Here is a 17313-nt window from a genome sequence, read left to right on the forward strand (position 1 = left end):
TTTACATCCTTGTTTATGTCCTCACTACAACATACTGTTAATTCTAGAAACTATGCATGTAATAGATCAATTTTAACAAATAAACTTACTTACAGGTTGTGGCTCACAATCCACAGCTTCCTCTATTATGGTTGGAGCTGCTCCTTCTTTGAGGAATTTTTGCCGAATCCAGCACTGCACTTGGAGAGATTTTGGAAGTTTTCCTTAGCCAAATGCTAGCTATATTTTTATATAATTCTTTTGAACATTATTAAAATTAAACTGTAAGCATTTCTCTCTTTGTGTTGTGCCCTTTGGAAGCCCAAATACAGAAACAGAACAAGCTCTGTGGAAATAGCAGCATTTGGACAGCATTTTAGCTTTCTCTGCTATAAAATTATGACACCTCTGGCCACGTCCCTTCGCTGTGCGGGTTGTATGCGTGTGGTGAACCAGAAGGGTTTGTGATCATATTAAAATGTATTTTTTGTAGTCCCCAAACTTCGTTCGCTGTAGGCCCTGCTAAGCTAACTCTGTAAAAGTCAGTGTCTCTCTTTACACTGAACTTTGAGCGCCTTACATTCAGAGATGTTGTTTATGTTTACACAGCTACATTACACATCAACTAAAGTGTGAAATATGATATCGACGTGGACCACCCCTTTAAGACTGAAGTAATGGCAAACACTCTCATCCTGAAAATGAAAGTTACGTTGTCAGTTTGCCAATATTTCAGCCGAACGAAAATTTAGATGCGCAATATTTGCAGCAAAGAGGTCCCAATGACATGCAGCAGCACATTGAATCTGAGAAACAAAAAATATATATTTATTTCAAAAGGTAGGCTAGACTGTACTTGTTTATTTACCCTGTAAAAAAAATCTGGTATTTTATGTTTTTTTTTTCCAGCAACTTTAAAAAACAGCCGTTAAATTACAGACATTTACCATAAAATAATGGAGGTTAAATTACAGAAATGTCCTAATTAAAATAAAATAAAATAAAAAATTTCTGTAAATTTCTGTCATTTACCGTGTGTTATTATACTTTTTCGGCAGCTGGGGTGTAAAATATGTAAAAAAAAATTTGCATCTGTAAAAATACTCATTCTTTATTAAAAAAGCACATTTTCCTTAATGCAAGGATTATATATATATATATATATATATATATATATATATATATATATATATATATATATATATATATATATATATATATATATATATATATATATATATATATATATATATATATATATATATTTGGCCTATTAATATATAATATCTTTAAATATTTTAATTTCTTTAGTTAAATTTTATAGTAATAAAATACATTATTATTTTAAAAATACACTCAAAATATTTTCTTTTACTTGTTCAAACTACTTGATTAAGATGAGCTGAACTTATTTTTTTTATGTTTAATCCACATAAATTTGTTAAAAGTGTTAAGTTAACTTAATCGATTTGTGTTGAGACAATATGAATGAATTATGTGGAACCCTGCATTTTTTACAGTGTATATTAAATTAAACTGTAAATGAAAATATAACGTTTATTTAGGTAGGCTAATGAAACAATTATTTAATTTCCTGTTCAGTTGCTGTGTTTGGAATTTAACATTAAGTTCAATAAAAAAATTTTATGACATGTCGTTTAAAATATAGGACATATAATAACTTGACACCAGAGCTGTATAATTATGCAGTGTGCAAACACATTATATGCAGGGTTGTTGCCAGTAATATCGCATATCACGTTATTAAACCATCCAGATTTACCGCAAGGGGAATTTCCTCATCGCAATGACCCTAGCAATGACAATGCAATGTGGTTGCTAGGGTATAGGGTATCCTTTAGGCAAGAAGTAGAAAATGTATTATTATATATTATTTATTGGTCAAATATACAAAGAGCATTTAGAAAGTTTTAGTTAAATGTTGTAAAATCGTCTACTGGGGCCACAAAAACAAGGAAACGCCACAGTATTTTTCCTTCTAAAGGTTACGTCCTTCCACCCACGCAATGCACTTGATGTAATTATTAAATATTCTTTGAAGTCTCGATCTAAAGTGTTCCCACTCACCGGTAAAGAATAAACTCCCAGAGGCTAAAACAGAGTTAAACAAAAACACAGTCATGCTGTTTTGTCTGTCCTTTCACAAGCTGCTTCCCTGTGTGTGGGGTCAGATCAGGCTTCAAACAGCTGACTGGACGCGTGTGTGTGATTGTTTGTGTGTGGGTTCGTGTGTGTAAGCGTCTGGAACTAAGAGAGAGAAGCAGAAAGAGTATCTAAGGAAGTCCAGTCACATGATAATGGTTCTGTGAGTCCCAGCTGATCATATGGTGGCGATAAATCAAATGTATAACCATATAATAATTAACAAAAGCATCAGACTTATGTTATATATATTAACATCACATTTTACAGTACAATAATGTGGTTTAAAAATGACTAGACACATCTACTAAAGTGAAAAAAAAAGACGTCTGGCACTTTATAAAGAAAGTGTCTGTCTAATAAAACTCCTCCCTTCTTTTTGCTGGAGTGTTTGTGTAAGAGCCTGCAGGCCTGGCATGAAAATCTTATTCCCTAAAGTGGACCAGTAATCACGAGTGCCAATTCAGTCGACGTTCCCTCAAGATCTACACTGAAAGTATGTGTGTGTGTGTGTGTGTGTGTGTGTGTGTGTGTGTGTGTGTGTGTGTGTGTGTGTGTGTGTGTGTGATTTTTAGTGGCATGATGTCATGGAAAGGCCCACAATTCAAACAGACCTTTAGCTGTAATGATAAGAGGACGTGTTTAAATAATAACTGGGTGAATGTGACCAATCAGTCTTAACCTTATGAGTTTGTATTGTTTGAACTAGCACATGGGAAAGTTTTCTGCTTTTATTTATATGATGTAAAACAAATTTAAAAAAGGAAACTGCGACTTTATTTCACAGTTCTAACTTTGTAACTGTAATATAAAAAAAAAAATAAAGAGATATAACACATTAACTGATTTATAAAAACAAATAATGTGCATAAAATAAGAAATAGTTAGACCATGTTTCTAGACATGGTTATGTAAATTTTTAGACAACAAAATATCACTGATTTAATCTCAGAAGAGTTAATAAATCTAGCTATGGTGGAATAAACATCGTCTTCAATCATAACAACTGAAATAATTTGCTAGTCTGACCAGTTATTTGCTAACTAAATACTCTAAATGACAACATTTTGTCTTGAAATTTGAAAAAAATAAAACATGTTAACAGACCTTTATATAATAAAGCAAAATAATAAGATTTTTACTCAAATTCATTTCTAATAATTTCAGTAAATCCAAAGAAATGGGTAATTTATAATGTTTTGCTGGATTTACGGGCTTAATCTTGTTTATTTGAAATATATTTGACTATGAACTTGTAATGTTAACTGCAAACATACTTTGCCCTTTATTTTTGCAAAAAAATAATAAACTGCATTTTCATTTTAAATTTCAGTTCCATCAAATGCTTCAAAAGCAGTCAAACAATGCAAAATGTTAAAATGTTTTACTATTTTTTTAAATATATTTTTTTATTTTAAACTGAAAACTCTAATGTGGAAGTGAAAAATAAGGTATTGCTTTTAGCAGTGGGAAATTGCCATTTGTCACAATCACCAGCAATCTAGTCCATACAGATCGCTAGAGAACAACATTTCTGCCACCAAAGGAACTACAAATCCTGTCATGCACCACACACGCACACCTGTTCCTGTTCGTCTTTGATTACACACACACAGCTGGGAGCTGCTCAAAGACTGATTACATGGACCATATATACAGCACACAAACAGACAGACTTTGCTAAATCTTGTTATCTGTTAAAACTGTGACATTACGACATGTTTTCCCTTGCCTTGTCGAGCTGTGTTTTGACCCTTGCTTTGTTTCATTGTTTATCCTGCCTGCTGCCTGTACCAACTGCTCACCGGTTTATTGACCACAACTCTGGATTATCTGTATGTATCTGTTTACCCCTGTTTTGACCCTTGCCTGTCTGACTAATTTTATAAATAAACTGCACATGGATCCTCAGCCTCATTGTCCAGCGTCCATAAGTTGCACACTTAAACCTGATTTACTTTTAAACTGAAAAGCTCAGACATTGCAGACTTAAGGATGTGTTAGTGCATAAATAACCTGTAGATTGATCATTAGTGTTAAGCATTAAAAGAGAAACTTGTAATAAGGAAAAAAGAACCATTACAATAATTTACTTTTTGCACTTAAAAACTGAAATTTGGACCTAACTGTGTGACACGGTCCCGAAATCATATACTGTAATATCTGACAGCTCCATCAAGAGTTAAAGAGCCCCTATTATGGGTTTTTGAAAATGACCTTTCATGTAGTGTGTAACACAGCTCTAAGTGAAGTTTTTAGCTGTTTCAGCGTGACGTCGATACAAACCTTAACCCCCGACCAATTGTTGCGCGCGCAAACCTGGGAAAATTGAAACCTGCGGCCCCACCCACAGACACTGTAGCAGATCCCGGTTTGCTTTGTGACTTTCGTCCCACGTTACTTTTTTCCCCGCTCTCTCCCCTAAATTTATGTCATTTATATATACAGTCAAGCCCGAAATTATTTCAACATAGATTCATTCTGAAAACGTAGCCTTTGTGAATCGTGAATTATGTAGCCATTTCATCTTTAAAATGAACCCTACGGAGCGGTATGATGCCATTCTTTTTCTCATTTACTAGCTGACTGCTTACCTCCGTATTTCCACTGTTATCAGTTTGTTCAGTAGCTCGACATGTACGTCGTTGAACTTGAGACAACGAGGTTTGAGGTGAAGAACGGTTTCATAAAGCAGGTAAGACAAAAACAAAAGCTAAAAATAAAATAAACAAGTAAATAACAGGATGAGAATGTGGTAAAATCTGAAAATGTGGTAAAACAGCAGCCTTTGGTGGATTTACATGAGAACAGCAGGCATGAATGGCACTCGCCAGAGAAATTTGAGATCTGAAAGAGTGTACACAGTGGCCTCTGGTAGAATCGCGTAAACAAAAAGTGCAAAAAAAATTGCTCTTGGGATGTATTTTGCTCTCTCTAGAAATGTATATAGAGGTACGTAATCAGAATAAGCCTGGGTTTAATTATTCATATCCCTTGCAAATTCTTTAAGTTACTTTTATTCAACCAGCAAGTTTCTGTTTTTTTTGCTAGTTATTAGTAGTGTGTTAAGAAGATATGCATCTTTTTTTTGGCATTTCTGAAGAGTAAATTCCCAGGTACATAGTTTTACAATTACGTTCCAGATTCAATCCCATGATTGCATTTATCTCTTTATTCAAATCTTGACAATAGGTGTGTATAATATTACAATCCCAAAGTATGTATAAATGATCAGCCAATACATTTCCACATTTTCTTCAGCATTCACCATTTTTTATATCTAGTTTGAAAGTATTTTATTTTAGGTGTTATAAAGAACCTGGTTACATTTTTCCAAATAAATTCCCTCCATGAATCTGAATCAATTGTGATCATTAGTGTTTCCCAAATAGTTAACTATTCCTCATTTGTTATAATTATATTGGCTTCTCTTTCCCATTCCTGTTTTATATGCATTGTTGAGTGTTTCTTTGCTATCGTCAGACAGGAATATTTTCTTGATACTAGTTTTTATTAACCTTTTTTTTAACCATCTACTGTATAAATACCTGCACTACTGTTGTTTTTATGTCTTCTGAATCTCTTATGTTTTTATTGAAGTAGTCTCTAAAGTGAAGGTCACGGAAAAAGTCTTGAAATGAACCTAAAAAATGCAAATATTTCAACTAATCCTTTAATAGTGGAAGCAGATGATAGTGTCACTGTACAAGATGTACAAATCAATGTACAAGAGGCATCATTGGGGAAAAAAAATCAGCTTTTATTTACATTTGACCAAATTGCCAGGGGTATAAATCATTTTGGGCTTGACTGTATAAATGAATGACATATTTGATCTTAAATCTATTATTAATCTATTATTCCAATCTATTCCAATCTATTGGCAGGAAGGTTTGTAAAATCACAGTTAACATTATCCCAATTACCTAGTTTTTTCCTCTCTGAAATAGACGTCTATAGATTTGACAGTCCAATAACATGACTAACCCTAATGTGAGTAAATGAGAACTGCGTTTCACAAGCGCTGCACTACTGACTCAAAAAACAATGTCATCTTCAGGCCTGTCATCACTCGACCATAAAATCCTGCTTCCTCGTCTCATAGTAGTAAACTGGGTCAAAGATAATATTGTGACCGCTGTCCACCCTTAAAACAACTACAAAAGGTGCTTTCTTCAGTCAGTCACATGAATTTCTCACTGACTTTTTGTTGTGTGTGGTGGTGGTGGTTTAAAGAGTGTCTTCTATAACCCTGTCCACATATGAAAGTGTTTCTTTCAATAACAAATAAGCAAGTTTATTTCATCACAGTGCCGGAACACTAAACTTCTCAGAAGATAATGAAATAAGTGATTAACGTATTTGATAAGACATCCAAACTGAAAACTCTCTGGTGATTCTGAGAAATTTGGGGCCTGCAAAAGTTAGCAACAGTGAGTGAGTCAGCATTTGCCAGGTTCCTATGATTCATGGCAAGCTGGAGTCTGGTTCTCAGAGCAATCTGAGCTGTGGAATATGTGCTGAGAGCTTTCTGAAAGTGCAAACTGAATATTATTAGATCAAGAACTAACAATAAATGCAGAAACTGAAATGATAGATACAATTTGTATTTTATGTTTAAAGGGATTGTTCACCCAAAAATGAAATGTTGTCATCATTTACTCATCCTCCACTTGTTCCAAACCTGTATGAGTTTCTTTCTTCTGAACACAAATGAAGATATACACAGTAAAAATGTACGCTGTCCCAACACAAATCTATTAAGTTAACTTAACAAATTTAAGTGGATTGAACATAAAACAATTAAGCTGTCCCCCAAAAATGTCAAGAATTGTGTAGTTTCAGCTCATTTTAAATAAATAATTTGGACAAGCAGCAAAATATATTTATGTTTTTGAGTGTACTGAAGAATGTTGGAAAGTATGAAGCTAGTAATATGCCAAAACAATCTGAATTTGAATTGTGTTCATTTAAATTATTTACAATTGTAATTTAATAAATCTGAATTTTTATGCCGTTAACACATAATGTTTGTTTTATGTATCCCGAAACTGAAAGCAGCCTTCCCTATATTTAAAGCTAAAATACATAGTTTAATTTTACATTAGGCTATATGTACAAAAAAAACATTTATTTTTTACGTATTTCCAGACCCCTCCAAACCTCCAAAATTGTCTAACATTTCAGATGTTTAATATTCAAGTTATGCAATTAAAATTTAAATTATGAATTCAAATTCAAATTAAGAAATTCAAATTCAAAACAGTTTTTAACAGCATTTAAAAGTTCAGATTTATTAAATTACAATTGTAAACAATTCAAATTAATTCAAATTCAGATTGTTTTGGCATGTTATTAGCTCCATAGGAAAGCAGCAGCCACTGACTTGCTAATTGGTTCCTAATATGGCTTCTTTTCCCCAGAAATCTTCAAAATATATTCTTTTATGTTCAACGGAAGGAATAAATTCTTTTAGAATCATTTGAGTGAGTAAATGATGACGAAATGTTTATTTGTTGGTGAACCATCCCTCAGCTCTCAACCACACAAGACTGTCTTACTCTGCCCTCTGTTGGACTAAAGTGACACTATCATCTGCTTCCACTATTAAAGGATTAGTTGAAATATTTGCATTTTTTAGGTTCATTTCAAGACTTTTTCCGTGACCTTCACTTTAGAGACTACTTCAATAAAAACATAAGAGATTCAGAAGACATAAAAACAACAGTAGTGCAGGTATTTATAGATGGTTAAAAAAAAAGTTAATAAAAACTAGTATCAAGAAAATATTCCTGTCTGACGATAACAAAGAAACACTCAACAATGTATATAAAACAGGAATGGGAAAGAGAAGCCAATATAATTATAACAAATGAGGAATGGTTAACTATTTGGGAAACACTAATGATCACAATTGATTCAGATTCATGGAGGGAATTTATTTGGAAAAATGTAACCAGGTTCTTTATAACACCTAAAATAAAATACTTTTAAACTAGAGATCAAAAATGGTGAATGCTGGAGAAAATGTGGAAATGTATTGGCTGATCATTTATACATACTTTGGGATTGTAATATTATACACACCTATTGTCAAGATTTGAATAAAGAGATAAATCAATCATGGGATTGAATCTGGAACGTAATTGTAAAACTATGTACCTGGGAATTTACTCTTCAGAAATACCAAAAAAAAAAAGATGCATATCTTCTTAACACACTACTAATAACTAGCAAAAAGGCAATTACAAAGAAATGGCTCAAGGAAGATCCGCCATCTGTAGGTGAATGATATGATATTGTTAAAGAAGTGTATGACATGGAAGTACAGACATTTTCCTTGTGACAACAAGCCTATAAAATGTCTGTATACTGGAGTAAATGGTTGAGAAGAAATGTATTGTTTTTATTGTGGTGCTTTTATTTTATATATATTTGGAGCCTGTTGATCTTTAACACGCAACCCTTAACAAAATTTTATTAGCAACATTTTATCAACGATAAATACGAATGTAAATAAGATTGTATTCGATGACCTTTGACACTTGTTTTGTATGTCTTCTTTTGTTTCTATGTTCCTTAAAAAAAATTTTTTATTGTTGTTTTGTTCTGAAACAAGGGAAAACATTGTTTTGAAAAGGGAAAACATTTTATATATATATATATATATATATATATATATATATATATATATATATATATATATATATATATATAAAACACTGGACAAACCACTGGACACCATAGAAGACCACTATATGGACAAAAATCATGTATGTTTTCCTCAAAAAAAATTTTTTCTTTTTCATTCATTTTCATTCTGCTTTATCAGAGGTAACCACAGCAGAATGAATCGCCAACTATTGCAGCATATGTTTTACACAGCGGATGCCCTTCCAGCCGCAACCCAGTACTGAAAATTACCCATACACTCTCACATTCACACAAGGGCTCATACACTACGACCAATTTAGTTTATTTAATTCATCTGTACTCCATGTATTTGGACTGTGAGGGAAACCAGAGCACCCGGAGAAAACCCACGCAGGGAGAACATGCAAACTCCCCACAGAAATGCCAACTGGCCAAGCCAGGACTCGAACCAGCAACCTTCTTGTTGTGACAGTGCTAACCACTGAGCCACCGTGTCACCCCATCTATCAGTGTTTTACATATAAATTATAATAATAAACATTTTGCGTGCGTACATATGAATGTACATATACAGTCAATGATTTTGGGCTTGACTATATATGGATGTGTAAATCTATATATACATAATAAATATACACAGTAGACACACAAAAAATATTATTTAAATGCAACATTAATTTTATATGCAATTAGTGCAATGGATGAATGTAATCTTCTCCAAAAAAAACTCTAAAACAAAATTATATACCTTTAACTTCAACTAGAGATTACAGATCCCAAATGCTACTGGTAACACTTTTGATTTTATGAATTTTTTGTAACAACCAAGCAGGAATGATAATGGATGCCAACACTGTTTTGAATTTGGACAAAGTGGGAAGGAAGCTGGGCTCCTACCTTGCGGTTAGCAGTCATCTTGCGCAGGAAGCTCAGTGTTCGCTCCAGACGATTTCCTGAAAGATCCTCTTTGTTTTCGTGTCTCTTTGCTGTTACTTGTCTTCTATCTGTATCCGAACTCAGAGCTGCACACTCACTGTCTAAACTGCACCATGAAAAATGTCAACTTAATGCATTATTACTTAAAAAATACGTAAGGTTAATTGTTTTCAACAAATAACTGTTAGACGTCTCACCTGTTGGATGATCCTCCGATCTGGTGGTGCAAATTACTCTCTAGATCACAGTGAACAAGACAGGAAAAAGATTTACAATGATTTAAGGACTGTGTATTCAAGTGTGTACATGACGTAATGTTGGGTTCTCATGTTACTTTCTGTTTTACAGAGTAGATATAAAGAGTATAACCAGAATAAAAACACTTTGTTTAAATTAAACTGCACCCATGTTCAAAAGTTAATATTTAATTTATAGATGCTAATTTATAGTTACTAATAATTTTAGAATGTTTTAAAAGTAGATACTTACAGTATTTTCGCCAAGACTATACAAAAAACAAAAAATAGTAATACGATGGCAAATATTTCTGTTAATTTTGGATTATACAAGTAAATGGATTATGTTTTGGGGTGGCGCAGTGACGCAGTGGGTAGCGCTGTTGCCTTACAGCAAGAAGGACGCTGGTTCAGGCCTCGGCTGGGTCAGTTGGCATTTCTCTGTGGAGTTTGCATGTTCTCTACGGGTGCTCCTGTTTCCCCCACAGTCCAAAGACTTGCACTATAGGTAAATTGGGTAAGCTAAATTGTCCGTAGTGTATGTGTTTTTCCCAGTGATGGGCTGCAGCTGGAAAGGCATCCACTGCATAAAACATATGCTGAAATAGTTGGTGGTTCATTCCACTGTGGCAGCCCCTGACAAATAAGGAACTAAGCCGAAGGAAAAATAATGTATGGTTTATATTTTAAAATGGAATTATTTATACATTTTTATTAATTAATTGTTGGTGTCATATGATCCTTCAGAAATAATTTAATTATGCTGATTTGGTGCTCAAACAACAATTATTACTTGTTATTATAATTTATAATGTTATTACTTGTTTAATATTTTTATTGTTGAAATATATTTAAGTTTTTATTGTTGTGCTGCTTAATAATTCTGTGGAAACTGTTGTATATTTTTATGGATTATGTGGTACATATAAAGTAAAATATAAGAACATGTGCTTATCCTAGCTGATTAAAATTGTTTATATATTTAAAAATATATGGTATATAAAAAAAACTATGTAACAAATAGAAATAAAAACATCAGAGCAAGATATTCAACGCCAAAAGCCACAATGCCAAAAGAAATAATGAAATAATGGTAAATAATTAAATAATATGAATGATGAGGAGACCCTCAAAACTAAGTGAATTGAGTCAGGTTTAGTTTTACCCATACTTGAAATTGGTCCTCTGCTTTTAACCCATACAATTGCACATTTTTGAGTTAGGGGTGAGCACACACACACACACACACACACACACGCACGCACGCACGCACGCTCACACACACACACACACAAACACACGCACCACACACACACACACAAACACACACAAACATACATAGCAATACAGCAATACTACAGCTGGATATTGAAGAGAGAGTGTGGTTCATTCACTCCCCATCTTCAGTTGCTGCTGGGACCGGGAATCAAACCAGCCACCTTCGGGTTACAAGTCCAACTCAAAAACAAACTAGACTCACCATGGCAGTAGGAGCGTGGGCGAGGGGCGGAGCTTCTGGGCATCTGTTGCATCATACACAGAGTGGGGGCGGAGGCACTGCATCCATGCATCTGATTGGACTGCTCCTGAATACAAATTCAGAGAAAATGAAAAACAACTTGAAAATTTTATTAGCTTACATACACTGTAAAAAATGTAAAAATTAGCAGTTTTCCGTATTCCGTGATTCATGTTTTTATTATTTCCCTCACCCCCCGTTTATTTATGCTTTTGAATTGCATTAGGGGACCTTGATATTTCTTTCAACAACTTTTAACCTTGAAAAGATTGAAAAAGCGACTTTTATTCATATTTTTAATAGTTTGAAGTGCTATATTGTCAGGGGTGGTGTATTTTACAGTATAAAAACCTTGTATTAATCTGCCAGTACATTTTCTGTTATTTTATAGTTTTATTCCTTTAAATATTAGTTATTTAGTTATATTATACATTTACTATTTTATATTATTTCAAACAACTAAAATGTCAATAAAAGTCACTTTGATAAACTGTAAAGTTTCATTTTCAACATCAAAGGTCGACAGAGAAGATCAAGATCCCATAATGCAATTCACAACCGGAAACAAACAGAAACTATCCAAAGGTTTGTGAGTAATACAAGTTTTCTAAAATGCAACATTGTGAAATATTATTGCAATTTATAATAACTTTTAAAAAATGCATTGTCTTTCCCAGTGATGGGTTGTGGCTGGAAGGGCATCTGCTGCGTAAAACATATGCTGGATAAGTTGGTGGTTCATTCCGCTGTGGCGACCCCAGATTAATAAAGGGACTAAGCCGAAAAGAAAATGAACGAATGAATGAATGAAATGCATTGTCAATTTTAATGCAAAATCTAATGGCAAGCAACATTTGCTGCTGATTTGCGGCTCAGAAATATTTTTTATTAATGCTGAAAACAGCTCTGCTGCATGCTTAATGTTTTTTCTTTGTGGAAACTACAAAAACTTATGGAACAGAACCTTTTTAACCATTTTCATTCATTCATTTTTTTTCTTTTTCCCTTTAGTCCCTTTATTAATCTGGGGTCGCCACAGTGGTATGAACCGTCAACTTATCAACTTTTTACACAGCGGATGCCCTTCCAGCCGCAACCCATCTTTGGGAAACATCCACTCACACTCATACACTACGGACAATTTAGCCTACCCAATTCACCTGTACCGCATGTCTTTGGACAGTGTGGGAAACAGGAGCACCCGGAGGAAACCCACACGAACGCATGGAGAATATGTAAACTCCAGAGTAATGTCAACTGACTCAGCCGAGGCTCGAACCAGCGACCTTCTTGCTGTGAGGCGACAGCCTACCTACTGTGCCACTGCGTTGCCTTTTTTAACCATTTTGTAACATTAAAAATATTTCTCACAGTTTTATGCATGTTTGCTAAATTTAAGTTTTGTTGCTTGTGATTTTCTTTTGGAAAATCAATATTACTGACCCCAAACTTTTAAATAGGAGTGTCAGAATGTATATACAGTTTGAATATCACCTTTGTAATATCTTAATTATTTGAAATGCACAGTAAATACAAGTTCAATATTGTTCTATTCACCTGCAGTTTAATTGTGCTGAACAGTTTTATCAGAGGTTAAAATGGTTAAATAATAAGTTATTTCAGACTGAAACTGCAAATGTAGCAAGTGATCAATAGAAAATCACTATGACCTCTTAGCTGAATTAAAAGAAGCTTAACTTTATAGTCCAAAATGCTAATATCAATATTAGTCTTAGGTTTATCTATAAGCTAGTGTGCTATAAAAAACAGCATTTAGAAGATATAAACTTTTAAAACATTCCTTTCTGCAAATAAGAATCAACAACTTCATACACATACACATGTGTAGGACATACACATCAGCCATGCACTTCAGCTTCTTATCAGATCCTCTGACCAATTAAATGCTCACTAGTACCTAAAGTGTGTATCTAAACACCAAAGACACACTAAAATATCTGAAATTGATCACTTAATCAAAAGGAACTTTCATAATGGGGGGTTGTGAATATGCTAAATAAACATACATTGACATAAACAAAATGCTATTGGCTAATATTTTAAAAGGGGTGGAGGTACTCAATATGTGCTGTCCAGTATGTTTCCACTGAAATTACATCATCCATTACAAACCCTTATATCTCCAGAATAAAAACTTGCCAGTAAAAACTTTTTGGATGTGTTATATGTTCAATATGTTAAATCACCATAGACATCATGTGACACCATATCTACATTTGCAGTGTTCATATCAAAGTTGTTGTCTCAAAGTCCATTATGAGCATTATAAGATGGCTAACTACTGTATGTATAATGCAGTTCACAGAGGCTCTATGTGTATTCTTCTAACCTCCAGAGCAGATCGATGATGATCCTGATGCTCCGCTCCAACTTCCTCCTCCGTGAGTGACGTCAAGGAGGCTTGAGTAACAGACCTGCGCACTTCACGGGCTCTTTTGGACCTCAATGCACCGTTCAGCACTAAGGACATCTCATCCGGATCCAGATCCTCCAGACTCACACTGACAAAAATCAAACATACATTGTTATTGCATGACATGATACAACAAGTCAGACATGTTTTCATCATGTCGTCTGATCACTATCATTACAGAGCACTGCGAAATTATAAGTTCCATAGGACACCTGCAATAACATAAACAGACCTACACACTTGTAAACACATACAAACCCATGACCTCACAGTTTTATACTTACTCTTTCCTCGTCCTGAGGTTGATCTGAAGTCAGTTTTGTTTGAACTAACTGGAGAAAATCTCATGCTGAAATATAACGTTAGCGCTGTACTGCAGAGACTTATGTATGTCTGTGTGTGTGTGTGTGTGTCTTCACTGAGTACATTGGCACTGGCTGGTAGTGACCTCACAATAATAGTCCACAGAGTGACACAGTAGAGGCCCTATATAAGTGGACGAGTATGTGTGTGTGAGAGAGAGAAAGCAATAATGGAATAAAAGCAATAATAGATTAAAAATGATGTAAATGATCTACTATGTTGCATCTTAAGTGCTTTTTAAAGTCAATGCACATCAACATATGTATGACATAAAATTAAACTAGAAAAAGATTGTTACTGTCGCATAGCCAGACTTTCAGACTGACAGCAGATGGTCTGAACTCTATAGCAGCTTTTATTGTTCATGGACCACCCAAAAGGGCTATGACCGACAAAAAAAGTTCACTTTGTTCAGCTTCATGTTTAGTGGTGGTATAATAAAGAGCTTACACTTATATTAAAAGTTATAGACATCTAGATGATCTTGATAAGTGTTTATTGTAGCAACTGAAAGCACTTTATCTTTCTTTATACAGGAAGGAGTTTGGCATCACAACCTTTTTTTTTTGTATGCGGATTGTTTAAAGGCACAGTATGTCATTTTCGCCATTAGTTGGCATGTACACTACCTGACAAAAGTCTTGTCATCGATCACAGTTGTAAGAGTAACAAATAATAACCTGACTTCTAGTAGATCATTTGGAAAAGTGGCAAAAGGTAGCTTTTCAGATGAATCATCTGTTGAACTGCATCCCAATCATCACAAATACTGCAGAAGACCTATTGGAACCCACATGGACCTAAGATTATCCTAGAAATCAGTCAAGTTTGGTGAAGGAAAAAATCATGGTTTGGGGTTACATTCAGTATTGGGGCGTGTGAGAGATCTGCAGAGTGGTTGCCCATTACATTACAAACCACAGAAGAGGGCAAATTCTTCAGCAGGATAGTGCTCCTTCTCATACTTTAGCCTTCAACATTTCCCAAAAAGGGTTCCTGAAAGCAAATAAGGTGCTCCAGGATTGGCCAGCCCAGTCACCAGAATGAACATTATTGGGCATTGAGATGTATGGTTGCAGTCATCTAAGCTCATGGGAGTCATACACTATATTCATTCTTTTTCCACCGCACAATGACTTTATGTTCTATACTGTACATTATTTCTGTTAAGTGACAAGACTTTTGTCTTAGCAAAGTCAGACCTTCCTGTCCTAATTAAATAATTAAAAATCAAGGCAAGATCATATTTTATTTTGGCAAGATAAGCGTAATCTAGAGGTCTTTGCCGTTCATATAAGCCACTTCTGATACTAAATGATCATATATAAGTCAAGTTATTATTTGTTGATCCCTTAAACTTTTATAGACGCCAATACTTTTTTCAGGTAGGGTATTCACAACAAACAAAAGCATATATTGATGATGCCGTGAATGAGTGTGGTATTATGGGAGTTGTGGTCTTCATTACATCCAATGGGACTTCTGCATAAATAAAACATTCAAAACTAAAACTATAAAACCAAACTGGAAATCTAGGGTCATTAGCATGGCTACACAGAGCATGTCTCATAAGTTAAAATAGCTTATTTCTCTGGATTTTACCAGTCTTCAAAACATCTTACATGCATAACATAGGTATAAACAAATGTATAACATTTCTAGTGCTTTTTTATATTTTAATGAATTTTAAAAGTGTACACATTGTACTGTTACAGACAGACACAAGCACACATCTCTGGGAAATCTTGTTGAATTCAGTAATTAGATGAAAAAGATGAAACTCCTGAAGTGGATCAGATATTGACACAATGATCTGTAGGCATCACATTTAAAGCTATGTACATATATAACATTAACATATAACATAAATATGTTGGTTTAAGAGCCTGAAAACCCTTAGAAGTCTGTGCAGGAACTGGATGTAGTGAAATTTATTAAAATTGCTAGTGCTATGTATTTACTCTAAAAAGCTAACAAAAAAGTGAAACAAAATCTGCTTTTTTCACCATTGAGGTTTCATTAAAAATCATTATTATAATAAAACAAATGGATCTCGATATCTACATTTTTTTCTCTCCAATACATGTTGGCCAAAACCCCATTTACCCTTATAACCACTCTGAGGCTTGTCCTGTACTGCCTGATGAGATTGGAAAAAAACTGAAAATAGATCAGAGAGCATTTTACTATATAATGTCGTTAGATGCTTCAAATTCTCGGTGCACTTTTGTCCAGAATTCACCAATTTATTTTCCGGACTGAAACAGCCAATGGCAGAACCCTACTTCTCTGCTCAGTGACCAATTTTGTGTGTTGATTCTGATGTTTGTTTTTGATGATTCTCCAACATACCTTTTCTAGATTATACAACAATCAAGTTTTGCTTTTTTATATATATATGTTGGTGTTTTATAGAATCAGTGCTGCTATGTCTCTGAACAAGATGCCCAAGACCTCTGGCAGAAAAACAGACCCACAACATAAACAAATCCAGTAATATATTTGACTGTAAACATGAGCAGGGTCGGATTTAACCAATAAGCAAGGTAAGCAGCTGCTTAGGGCCTAAGGAATATCTGAGGGCCTCCAAATAAATACCTAGAAGTATAAATATACCTATAAATTATATATAACATAATTTTCTATCATATTTTGTATGACGAGGGCCTAAAAAAATAAACAGTTAATTATTACATCAACGCAAATGTGTCCCCCACCTTCAAACATGGAGCAGTCAAATCAGGTAAATTTTTAAGTTAATTTAGTTTTAAAAAGAAATAGTTTATCATTTTTTAGTGGTGAATTAATTTTTAAGAAAACAAATTATTTAAAAGATTTTAAAAGATGCTTTACATGTTGTTATTATTTTGCATTACGACAAAATGTAGAAAAGGAGATTAAGTGATATAAGAAAGCAAAAAACAGCTAAATAAATAAATTAAAAATAAATTAAAGTACAGAAGGTGCATTTTTACATTGTTTTAGGACAGCAGTATCTCCAGTAAAAAAATAAAAAAGAAAATAATAAT

At 33.9% G+C, this 17313-nt stretch overlaps 1 protein-coding gene across 2 annotated transcripts in view; it reads right to left on the reverse strand.

The window, feature by feature from the left end:
* arhgef1a (Rho guanine nucleotide exchange factor (GEF) 1a) overlaps positions 1-17313 on the reverse strand; it is a 132455-nt gene that overhangs the window by 87521 nt on the left and 27621 nt on the right. Inside the window, exons 1-5 of one of the 2 annotated variants that reach the window (XM_056479339.1) lie at positions 14206-14222; positions 13838-14009; positions 11449-11554; positions 9930-9969; positions 9694-9838 (exon numbers count right to left, since the gene is read on the reverse strand). In XM_056479339.1, the coding sequence (XP_056335314.1) occupies positions 9694-9838; positions 9930-9969; positions 11449-11554; positions 13838-13978 (432 nt within the window). In that variant the 5' untranslated portion in view covers positions 13979-14009; positions 14206-14222. Of the gene's footprint in view, positions 1-9693; positions 9839-9929; positions 9970-11448; positions 11555-13837; positions 14010-14205; positions 14223-17313 lie in introns of those variants that run through there. The other variant, XM_056479338.1, reaches the window with a different exon arrangement.

This window comes from Danio aesculapii, chromosome 19 (assembly GCF_903798145.1).
Source record: "Danio aesculapii chromosome 19, fDanAes4.1, whole genome shotgun sequence".
Taxonomy (NCBI): domain Eukaryota; kingdom Metazoa; phylum Chordata; class Actinopteri; order Cypriniformes; family Danionidae; genus Danio; species Danio aesculapii.